Source organism: Anolis carolinensis, chromosome 1 (assembly GCF_035594765.1).
Source record: "Anolis carolinensis isolate JA03-04 chromosome 1, rAnoCar3.1.pri, whole genome shotgun sequence".
Taxonomy (NCBI): domain Eukaryota; kingdom Metazoa; phylum Chordata; class Lepidosauria; order Squamata; family Dactyloidae; genus Anolis; species Anolis carolinensis.
In genome coordinates this window covers 113,399,032-113,411,547 of record NC_085841.1, presented here as the reverse complement: position 1 = coordinate 113,411,547, position 12,516 = coordinate 113,399,032, and the positions used below count along the sequence as shown (strand labels likewise).

The window sequence follows — 12,516 nt, the reverse complement described above, 5'->3', positions numbered from 1 at the left end:
ATCCAAGATTGACAAGGTGTTAATCTGAAACTGGAAGCTGTTTTTGCCCCATATGCAAGACAAGTAGCTTACTGAGAAATGATATATCTACAGCTTGAAATGAAATGTTCTTTGTATTTGATTGAGTTCCATTTTCACACTTTTCTGCCATTACAAATTCCTTCTTTATTCTGTTATGAATTTAATAGAACAGTGTTTGTGATATTTTGCCAGCAACCTGGTAGAGTACAACATATTTTTAAGCACCAATGAGCATACATTCAGGCCAACACCAAGTATTGGCATCCACACTGATTCCCTTTTGGTATCTCACAGATGGATGAATGTTTAATAACTACTTGCACTTCTATAGGCAAGAACAAAAGTTGTTGCAATAAATATGTATGTGTCCTATCAGTAATGTACAGCTGGTAGTTATTCCCTACCTGTTGCTTTCTCTTTCCAGTTATGGGCTCAACCCCTTTCTTATCTGACTACAAATTTATATTTGTTTGTTAAAACCATGCTTTTTAGGAACACCTGAGGGCAATAATATATTGGGATTTAAAACCATGAGGGATTTGACAGTGAGGCTGAGCAGCTATTGCTGGATTGAGAACAGAAAAGTATCTCGGTGTAAGGGATATCATATAAAAAGCAGCATGAGGGTAAAAATATAGCCTAGGGTTTGAGAGTGTGGTTCTCTAGAAGTCAAAATAAAATTCACATTGCCTTTCATTCCTAATTATGCTGATGTGATGGGAATTTAAATTTAACAACAACTGGAAGGCTGCTCAATTTCCATCCTTACATGAGAAAATGGGAGAACTGTCAGCTATCATGTCTATTTGTGTTCATACTGGAAATCAATGGTTTGCTGCAGTTTTCCTGCACTTACGTGCAAGTGAAATTTCACAAATGTAGGATGCTCACACTTGAAAATATACCCACAGGCTTTGTACTCTCTCCCTTCTAATACCTTCCACCAAGAACTCTCTGGAAAATATGAAGTAGCCTAAGGTTGCTCATGACTAACACAAAACAGGTTTTCAATTATATTTTATATGACTACAAATTGCCAACCCTCCAGTTAAAATATAAAGATATAGAATATGCCACTTGAGGCTGCTTTGTTGTTGCTGTTGCATGTGTGCTTTCAAGTCATTTTGGACCTATGGTGACCCTATCACATAGTTTTCTTGGCAAGATTGGCTTTTCTGCCATTGCCTTGGTCTGTGGAAGTTGATGTCCAAAACACCTGAAGAGTCGAAGTTTGCTTATGCCTGACTTAAGCGAATCGTTTTGGAGGGCATCTACATAATGCAGTTTGACACCACTTTAACTGTCATGGCTCAATGCTATGGAATGATGGTAGTTTTCGCTTTATAAGGCCTTTTCTGCTAAAGAGTGATGACACCTCACTAAACAACAATTTCCAGGCCTAAACAGCCTTGAGGGCCCCTTCCACACAGTTGAGTAAAATCCCACATTATCTGCTTTAATAATAATAATAATAATAATAATAATAATAATAATCTTTATTTATATTCTGCTTTTATCTCACCAGAGGGACTCAGAGCGGATTACAGTACATATACAAGACAAACGTTCAATGCCTTTTACACAATGACATACAATATATAGACAAGGTAAAGGTCTTCCCCTTTTCATCTCCGGCATCTGGTGGCGATACTCAACTCTAGCCTTGAGCAGGTGCTCTTGTTCCATTTCTCCATGCCGAGGAGCTTTGTTGTCTTTGGACATCTCAGATCCTGTTCTGCCTGAATGTTTGCATGAGGCGCCCTTTTACCTTCCCACCGAGGAGGTACCTATTGATCTACTCGCATTGCAAGTTTTCGAACTGCTAAATTGGCAGAAGCTAGGGTTGACAGTCGGGAGCTCACCCCGACTCGTGGTTTTGAACTGCCAGCCCTCCGGTCACAGCAGTTTTTTCTGCAGCTAGTGGTTTAACCTCCTGTACTACCATGGCCCCGTGTACTACATAGAACACACAAATTGAACTGGGAAACATGACAGTGTGGACTCAGATGTTCCAGTTCAAAGCAGATATTGTGGGATTTACTGCCTTGATATTCTGGGTTACATGGCTGTGTGGAAGGGCCCTGAGTCCCGGCAGTTAATGTGGTGCGAAGCTGCATTCGTCTCGCTGTGTAGAATATGTAGAAACCAGTATGGCAATGATGTCTAGGCCTCACCTCAAGAGAACACCAGTGGTCCCCAACTTTCGGTTCCCTCGAGTGTTTTGGATTTCCACTCCCAGAATCCCCCCGCGCTGGCCAAGCTGGCTGGAGCTCTTGGGAGCTGAAGTCCGGAACACTTGGAGGGCCTAAGTTTGCCCATGCCTGAGCTAAGGCCTCAGCGATATTGCCAGACAATGCAGTGCTGGTGGGGCCTTAGGCTTGGGTCCCTCGCGTGTTTTGGACTTCAACTCCCAGAATGCCTCAGTGCTGTCCACGTTGGCGGGGGCTCCTGGGAGTTGGAGTCCCCCCAACACCAGGCCCAGGGACTCACCTCTTCCACCTCGATGGCTTTGTAGTCAATCTCCTCGAAGTTGAGCACGGGCTGGGTGTCAATCATGTCCGCGGGGCCGGCCGAAGACATCCCTCCGCCGCCCGCCGGCCCAAGAGGCTCCTCCGCCGGGCCCGCTTCACCGGCGGCCCATGGCCCCGCGGCCTCGGCGTGAAGCGGGAAGGGCGAGGGCCGCTCCTCCGCCGGGCCTGGGCCTGTGCCCTGTCCCGGCCTCTTCCCGCTACTGCTGGCGAGGCCCAGGCGGAGCCATGGCTGGCGGCGGAGGCAAGGAAGCCAGCGCCCTCCTCTTCCTCCCGCGCCCGCTTCCCGGAGCCGCCCCGCCTCCTCCTCCCGCCCTCCCTCCCACGAAGGAGGGGCGCCCGAGCTGCACTGGAGAATGAATGCAGTGAATGGGCACCACTTCACTGCTAGGCCTCAAGGCGATGGAATCCCGGGAGCCTCTACACCAGCACCCTGCGGCAGGGAAAACGGAAGGCCCCGCAGGACCACAATCCCTAGGATCCCATAGCATGGACCCCTGGCGGTTATAGTGTTGTCACCTCGGCAGGAGTCTACCGTATACCATGCAGGTGTGGACAAGCCTACATAGGGACCCCCAAACGCAGCAATGCCTAGACACGAATCAAAGAACATGAAAGGCACTGCAGACTAAGTCAGCCATAGCAGAGCACCTGACGAGCCAACCTGGACACAGCATATTATCTGAGAACGAGGAAAATGCTGGACTACTCCAACAACAGACTACACAGAAGAGCCATAGAAATCCACAAGCGTGGGGACACTTTCAATAGAAAGGAAGAAACCATGAAAATGAACAAAATCTGGCTACCAGTATTAAAAATCTCTAAAACCAGGATGGTAAATAAAGAACAACACACAGAAAACAGGAATCCCAGACATGAATCCATCAGGGCCAGCTAACACCTCCCAACAAAGGATTCCCTCAGGCAGGAAGCAGCCATGCCTTGAAGCTACAGGGCCATAAAATGCTAATCAAGGTGGTTAATTGCAACATTCACACCTACCTCAAACAGACGAAAGTACAGTACTCTGTCCCACCCTGGACATTCCACAGAGATATAAACGCCACTTACAGTAGAGTCTCACTTATCAAACATAAATGGGCCGGCAGAACGTTGGATAAGCGAATATGTTGGATAATAAGGAGGGATTAAGGAAACGCCTATTAAACATCAAATTAGGTTATGATTTTACAAATTAAGCACCAAAACATCATGTTATACAACAAATTTGACAGAAAAAGTAGTTCAATACGCAGTAATTCTATGTAGTAATTACTGTATTTACAAATTTAGCCCCAGAATATCATGATGTATTGACAACATTGACTACAAAAATGTGTTGGATAATCCAGAATGTTGGATAAGTGAGACTCTACTGTACTTAGTTTCCAACAGACCTCCCAACTTCTGAGGATGCCTGCCATAGATGTGGGCGAAATGTCAGCAGAGAGTATACTTCTGGAACATGGCCATACAACCCGGAAAACTCGCAGCAACCCACTGTTGTCAAACTTTCAGTTCCACAGTGTGTAGATGTGCTGAGGGAGGGCTGCTGCCCTCACTTCACTAGCACTAAATGGAGGCCAATGGTGCCAGAGGGATAGGGGCATCAATAGTGTACAACTCATGCAGTTCAAAGTGATACCCACTTTAATTGCCATGGCTTAGGGCCCTTCCACATAGCCATACAACCCAGAATATCAGCTGTAGAAAGAATAATTTTAGTTCTTTGTTCTGTTTCCATGACCAAAATGCAGGATACAGCACTAGTCTTTTACCATTTTTGATATCACAGAACCATAGATATGAGAACGATGGAAACAGTAATCTAATTTTAATAATATTGTATTTTATTGTTGTGTTTTAACCATGTAGTATCTGGCCTCAAACTGTGAGGTGAGGCATCTAACAAATAAATAACAACAACAACAACATGATTTCTCATAAAGCAGCATTTTCCATCAACATCTTTATTGGAGAAATTGTTGTATGGTGTTTTTCTTTGAAGCTTCCTAGGCAACTTAACAGAACTCACTAAAATGTTCTACTGCAGAGTTGCCATTATAAAATCCCCATTCATTTGTCGCAAAAGGATTCCATGATATTCATATTTATGAAATATTTTACTTAATTTACATTTTCCCTTCATTTTCTAAGCTCATTGAATACTTCCCCATAATTGCTTCTCCTTTGGCATTCTTACTTTTTTGGACAAGTTTTGTTAATAAGGTTACAAGAATAATGTTTCCTTAATTTTCTCGTATAAATGTTTGCACAGCTTGTCTGTTTTCAGTTTAAAGAAGGTATTTGTATTATTTTCTGCACAGAGGTGATGTTTAGCATCATTATAGTGGCTGACAAATGGAGATACACATCTGCTTACACATCTAATCTAGATAATGAGTATCAATTACACATCTGCTTGCACCTCTAACATAGATAATGAGTGGCAATTTAGAGAAGGGAGCAGTACTTGTGGGCCAGCACCTTACAATATGAGTATACATAGTTCTATGAGACAGAATGTCTCTTGCATAGATATGAGTAAAAAAAGAAGAAGTATTACCTGAGCAATTTGTGCATTAATAACTAGATCACCGTGTGATGTGGGGAACAGATGAATCTGTAAAAGTTGGGTATCACTTATCTGAAATGCTTGGGACCTGAGGTGTTTTGGATTTCAGATTTTTTTGGATTTTGAAGTACCTGTGTGATATCTTGGACATGAGACCCAAGTTTAAACATGAAATTAATAGATGTTTCATATACAACTTACACACATATCCTGAAGATAATTTTATGTTCAATATTTGTAATAGTTTCGTGCATGAAGCAATGTTTGTGTGTATTCAATCACCAGAAAGCAAAGGTGGACAATTTTGGATTTTGGAGCATTTTAGATTCCAGATTCCATATAAGGGATACTCAACCTGCATCAAAGAGAAAGAATGGGGCAACTATTAGAATGGAAGCGAGAGGAATGGCTGAGGTCTTCTTGTGTTTTACTGGTAAAACTGGTAGTATACACGAACATTAGACAATATATGGAGGAGCAATGGTAGGGAACATCCTCTCCCCACCCCAAATAATTCTCACCTTTATGGGTGAACTTATAAACCAAGTGGCCTCGAAATGCTTCATGTTCTCCCTGACAATATGGCACAGGGATAGTGTTGCAGACTTTATTGGTGCAAGGCAAAGAACTAGCTGAACATGCATCTTGCTTCCTCCTAAGGCCCTTCCACACAACCATGTAACCTAGAATATCAAGGCAGAAAATCCCACAATAGCTACTTTGAACTGGAATATCTGGGTCCACACTGTCATATATTCCAGTCCAAAGCAGATAATGTGGGATTTTATTCAGCTATGTGGAAGGGGCCCTACCGTAGACTTCATTCAGGGTTTCTCATTGTATATTTGGAACTTCATCACATGGGGGGGGGGGGGGAGTGAGGGGAATTGCCTTATTTAGCATTGTGTTTCGTTCTGGTCTGTTTATAAGGAAAACGGATAATATATTCATCCTCATCTTAGTTTGTTTCTACAGTAATTCTCAGCATTCTAAACTATCTCACAGGCTAGTGTAGTCTCCATCTATACCCATATTTTTTTTTTAAAAAAAATTAACAAAGGGAAACCTCAGAATTGTGGAAGTCTGAAATTTAGATTTAAAGAAGGGGAAAATATAGCAACAGTGAAATGGTGATCAAAATTGTGCAATTCCTGAAGAATACATTAGTTAAAAAATGTCATGAAAAGTCCCATGCAGGAGGACAAATGCTGTGAATAGTAGCATCGAGGCACATTTTGAGACAGCCCACAGGAACACCCGCAATTTGATACCACTACAACAATCTAACACAGGGGAATCTCACAGTTTCCATACCGTGTTAAAATAAGCACATTTAGCCATTTCTGTTGAATCGGAAGCTGTGAAGACAATTGCTCCCCGACTCCAAAACCTCAGTTTCTACACACTTTAAGAACAGTTTAAAAACAGAGTCCCATGGTAGTTTTGTATCATATAGTGGGCTCCATGGAACTCTGTCTTGAAACTGTTTTTAAAGTGTGTAGAAACAGAGGGAGAGGACAGACTACGCCTAATGAAGTTCTTAGGCTTCATTCAAGGCTTCTTGTTGCACCCCAAGGCAGCACGAGTACTGGAAACCGCGCAGAGACCAATAATCATATAATATCTTTATTAAAACAATAATAAATTCAGGAATGAATAAGTGGAAAGGATGAGAGAGGAATAGTCCTTTATAATAAGGTATGAATTAGTTCAAAGGATTGAAGAGAAATGTCCAATATTATTGTCCAAAGTCCAGAAACCGAAACACGCTCAAAACTGTTTGAAAGTTCTTGAACGGGGAAAACAACAAGGAAGCAAGAGTAAATGACAAGGTCCAAAAAGCAAGGTCCAAAGAACAAGGTCCAAAGTCATTAGGTAATCTTGGATATCAAGGCAGGAATGATACGGAGTTAAAACCAATCTTGATTCAGGAACAAAGCAAGGAAGTGAATTTACTCCGGTTTCAATCGGGAGTCGCGGCTCGGCTTGGCCGCCAGGAACAGGAGGCTTGGCTTGGTGAAATCAGGGAACTGGAGTTGGTGAAGTGTTCTCAGAAAATGCTACGTTGACACCTTGACACCGCAAGATGTTTGCAGTGCAAGACACTTTTATGGAACAAAGATCAGATCCCAATGAAGGGAGACCAAACTCCCCAAAAGTTCCCAAGGGAATCTTCTTATCCACGATCCCCTCAAGATGCCAAGCGGTTACTCCTTCAAAGTTCCTGTTTCTCTGATCTCTGGCGAAATAAAACCTCCTTTCGGTTGAAGGGCACATTCTCTGGTGAATTCTGGACATCTGGTTCGGCCACAGGAGTAACATCTCCCGTATGTTAGGACTGGTGATAAAGGACTGGTGATAAGGACTGGTGATAAAACTTCAACGGAGACACCTTTCCCCATGATAACTTTTTCAGGAGTGGATTTCCTTTCAGAGGGAAAGATTTCTCTCACTTCCTGTTTTCTCAACCCCGTCCTTAACTGTGAGTCATTTGTAAGTCGGATGTTTGCATCTCAGGGACTGCCTGTACATGGATTCAACCACCTGAGGCTTTTTTTTTAAATCGAAAAAGCAACCCTTGATTTTGTTTTTTATACAAAATAAAAAACATTAAAGTACATCATTTTACTATGTCATTGCATAATAATAGAACTTGGGCATGCATGGATTTTGGTATCCATGCGTTGTTCTGATACCAAAACCACAGTAGATAGCAAAGGCCCACTGTACGGTTTCTGTCCTTTCAAGTATAGTATTTGTGATGCATCAGATTACATCCTAATATAACCACTCATTATCTGGATTAGGAATAGTTGTAATTATCTTGAACAATTACACTCATTGCAATTTTGTTTACTTTATTTTTTATCCTGCCTTTCTCCCAATATCGGGACACAAAGTAACTAATAATAAATATGAATATATTAGTATCATAGAATCATAGAATAGTAGAGTTGGAAGAGACCTCATGGACCATCCAGTCCAACCCCCTGCAAAGAAGCAGGAAATTTCATTCAAAGCAACCCCGACAGATGGCCATCCAGCCTCTGCTTAAAAGCCTCCAAAGAAGGAGCCTCCACCACAGTCCGGGGGAGAGAGTTCCACTGCCGAACAACTCTCACAGTAAGTTCTTCCTGATGTTCAGGTGAAATCTCCTTTCCTGTAGTTTGAAGCTGTTGTTCCGCATCCTATTGTGCAGGGCAGCAGAAAACAAGCTTGCTCCCTCCAGGGCCGGCCCCACCATGGAGGCCACGTGAGGCGGCGGCCTTGGGCGCAGGTCCCCGGGGGGCACCGTCAGGCTTCCCCCGCCCCAGCGGGGACCATGGGCTCGCTCGCCGGTGAACAGGAAGGCCTGTTCGGCGACGAGTGAGCTCCACATGGCCGCTGCCGGCTGGGCAAGGCCAGCCAGGCCAGGGCGCACTGGGCGGGAGGTGGGGTACCGTCAGGGCGGTGCCCCGCCTCCCGCCCAGCGTGCCCTGGCCCCGCCTCCCACGCAGCGTGGGAGGCGGGGCCAGGGCACGCTGGGCAGGAGGCGGGGCACCGCCCTGACGGTGCCCCGCCTCCCGCCCAGTGCGCCCGGGCCTCGCTGGCCTTGTGGCCTGGCTGGCCTTGCCTAGCCGGAAGCTGGGCAAGCCAGCCGGCTGGGCCGGCCGGGCAAACCTTGTGGCCTGGCTGGGCTTGCCCAGCCGGCAGCCGGCCAGGCAAGGCCAGCCAGGCCACAAGGCCAGCGAGGCCCGGGCGGGAGGCGGGGCACCGTCAGGGCAGTGCCCCGTCTCCCGCCCAGCGTGCCCTGGCCCTGCCTCTCACGCTGCGTGAGAGGCGGGGTCAGGGCGAGCAGCGCAGGAGGCGGGGCCAGGGCGCAGGAGGCGGGGCCCGCCGGTGCCGCAGGAGGCGGGGCCCGCCGGCGCCGCAGGAGGCGGGGCCCGCCGGCGCCCCGGGAGGCGTGGCTATGTGCCTCCCACGGCACATGGCCACACCTCCCGCGGCACCGGCGGGGGGACACTTTTCCCCACCACCGCTTAATATTTAAAATATTCTCCGGCCGGCCCTTCTCCTCCCTATGACTTCCCCTCACGTATTTGTACATGGCTATCATGTCTCCTCTCAGCCTTCTCTTCTGCAGGCTAAACATGCCCAGTTCTTTAAGTTGCTCATCATAGGGCTTGTTCTCCAGACCCTTACTCATTTTAGTTGCCCTCCTCTGGACGTTTTCCAGCTTGTCAACATCTCCCTTCAATTGTGGTGCCCAGAATTGGACACAGTATTCCAGGTGTGGTCTGACCAAGGCAGAATAGAGGGTAGCATGACTTCCCTCGATCTAGATGCTATACCTCTATTTATTCAGGCTAGAATCCCGTTGGGTTTTTTAGCAGCTGCATCACATTGTTGGCTCATGTTTAACTTGTTGTTCACGAGAACTCCAAGATCTTTTTCACATGTACTGCTGTTGAGCCAGGCATCGTCCCCCATTCTGTATCTTTGCATTCCATTTTTTCTGCCGAAGTGGAGTATCTTGCATTTGTCCCTGTTGAACTTCATTTTGTTAGTTTAGGCCCATCTCTCTAGTCTGTTAAGATCGTTTTGAATTCTTTCCTGACTTCTGGAGTGTTAGCTATCCCTCCCAGTTTGGTGTCATCTGCAAACTTGATGATTGTGTCTTCTAACCCTTCATCTAATAAAGACGTTCATTGTTAATAAAGATGTTGAACAAAACCGGGTCCAGGACGGAACCCTGTGGCACTCTACTCGTGACTTCTTTCCAAGATGAAGAAGACGCATTGGTGAGCACCCTTTGGGTTCGTTCGCTTAGCCAATTAAAATATCAATATATAAAAACAAACAAACCACATATGTCATTAAACCATTACACATTAATATATTAAAATGCAGTAAAACTCCACACCCGCCCCAAAGTCCCAGTCCTAACTTTTAGGCAACTAATGGTATAACATCCTGAGTGTGCTCAGGCTAAAAGCATAATTAAAGGAAACTGGCAAATTATAATGGAGGCTCATTTTTCCCAGTCTTTGTGCCCCTGCTCTTAAGAGAGCATAGCAAGAAATTATTCTATGTACCTCTGCCTTGTTTTTAAATATTCAAAAACCATAATGTCAAGTTTATTATGCTGCAAAAAAACACATTTTAAATAGGGTTTATCTCTGAGACTCAAAACATATGTCCAAAGTGACCTGTCAATAAAACAAGGTGCTGACTCAGCTAAAATAATGAAATAAAACAAAAAGATTGGCCTCCAAAGGGAGTGTTAACAGCTTGGAAATGTGCTCTCTCTTGGCTTTGCAAATGGAAAATCTGCTAGAGAGGTTGTAGAGACATTTCAACAACTTGCTTCATGCTGAGAAAGAGATAATTGGTTTGAACCAACACAGTTGCTATGCCATGAGTCATGAGTTAGGGCCCAAAAGATATTTTGTAAGCAATCCTTTTATATGTTAGTGAGTCTTCCTTGTAATAATGCATTTCCCCCAGTTTGGATATTAAAATAGGGCATCCTCAGTACCAACAACTAAAATATTTTAAAACTTCTAACACCATGGGCCCTTGGCATAAAATTGTATGATCTCGTGGCCTTTTCACAGTAAAGTATAATTCTTAATAGTAGTCAGACAATGATGGTGCTTTCTGAGTTTATTTATGGAGGAATAAGTTGGAATTATCAAGTACAAATGTTGAAACAACACAGTACTTTTCTACACCAGTGAAGTTATTATTACAGTTTAAACACCATAATACATTAGAAGTTACCAGAGAAAAATGATATCTATCTTAACTTTTCTTGCATGGAAATGTTAAACAAATGGCTTTCGTTTTTACTGTCCAAAATAATAAACGTAGTAGTAGTAGTTGTAGTAGTAGTAGTAGTAGAAAAAGCCCAGTCATGAGTTTGGGGCAGAAATGGGGAAATTGGATTTGAGTGGTGGTTTTGGTTCAATAATGCTCTCTATAGTGTAGTGGTTTGAGCATTGGCTACAACTTGGGGAGACAAAGTTTGAATCCCTGCTTGGTCATGAAAGCTGGCTAACCTTGAGCAAGTCATATCCTTTCAGCCTCAAAAGAAGGCAAAGATAAACCCTCATTGAACAAATCTTGAAAAGAAAATCCAATGATAGGTTCACCTTAAGTTGGATGAGACCTAAGGCAGATGCCAACGACAAAAAGCAAGAACAACATTAATGTTATCTTTATTTGGCTTGCCTGCTGAAGCTCAGTCCCTTCTGGGACACGGGGAGCGGATATGTTGGAAGCTGTAGTACACAAAGCACTGCCAAGAACATTGAAGTCAAAGTGAATCTACCTCATGAGGGATCATTTCAATGCAACAACCATATTCACTGGGATTGCCTTCAAGCAAATGTTCGTGCGAGTGCAACAGGGGAGGATTAAAATATGGCTAGGTTTAGACTAGGAATAGGAATCATGTGGTTCTTTGATGTTGTTGGAATAAATCTCACCATTCCTAAACATGAGGTATACAGACTAGCTAGGGAAGAGCAGTCCAACATAATCTGAATGCTACATGATTTCCACCTCTGGTTTAAAATTCCCTTCCCTGCAATTACCCTTATACTGGGATTTCTATATGCTGCCATGTCTGTGTCCGTGTGTAAGTCTATGGGAGAGTGGAGTTGGCACCAACAATTGCTGGGCTAGCCCACCTCCATGGAATATCGTCCCCTTCCACATCTTAATCCAGAACACCAAACATCTGTCTACTGGTAGGGATTTTTGGACTGGATAATGGATAGCCCTTGTGGTCCCTTCTTTATATGATACTAGCTGTGCCCGGCCACGCGTTGCTGTGGCGAAGTATGGTGGTATGGGAAATAAAGTATTGAGGAATTGGTGGTAGTTAAGGTAAAGGATAAAGGTTTTCCCCTGACATTAAGTCCAGTCGTGTCTGACTCTGGGGGTTGGTGGTCATGTCCATTTCTAAGCCAAAGAGCTGGTGTTGTCCGTAGACTTCTCCAAGGTCATGTGGCATGACTGCATGGAGTGCCATTACCTTCCCGCCGGAGCAGTACCTATTCATCTACTTTCATTTGCATATTTTTGAACTTTAGGGTTGGCAGAAGCTGGGGTTAACAGTGGGGGCTCTCTCCGCTCTCCCAATTCAAACCTGCGACTTTTCGGTTCAGAAGTTCAGCAGCTCAGCGGTTTAACACGCTGCGCCAATAGGGGATATTATTTCCTAAAGCTTGTGAATATACAATATTTGATTGGGTTTTTTTGTCTGTTGGAGGCAAGTATGAATGGTGCAATTAGGTAAAATTATTAGCATGTAATGGCCTTACAGCTTTAAAGCCTGGCTGGTTCCTCCCTGAATGAATTTTTTGTTGGGAGGTGTTAGCTGGCCATGATTGTTTCCTGTCT

General features: G+C 44.3%; 1 protein-coding gene across 4 annotated transcripts in view; it reads right to left on the bottom strand.

Annotated features, from left to right (window-relative positions):
• The window catches only part of map3k7 (mitogen-activated protein kinase kinase kinase 7), a 55,230-nt gene extending 52,378 nt beyond the window's left edge, over window positions 1–2,852 (bottom strand). For 2 of the 4 annotated variants that reach the window (XM_062980689.1, XM_062980705.1), the window contains exon 1: window positions 2,512–2,851. In XM_062980689.1, the coding sequence (XP_062836759.1) occupies window positions 2,512–2,601 (90 nt within the window). In that variant the 5' untranslated portion in view covers window positions 2,602–2,851. Of the gene's footprint in view, window positions 1–2,511 lie in introns of all 4 variants that reach the window. The other 2 variants (XM_016997281.2, XM_062980701.1) reach the window with 2 other exon arrangements.
• Between the last annotated feature and the right edge of the window lie 9,664 nt (window positions 2,853–12,516).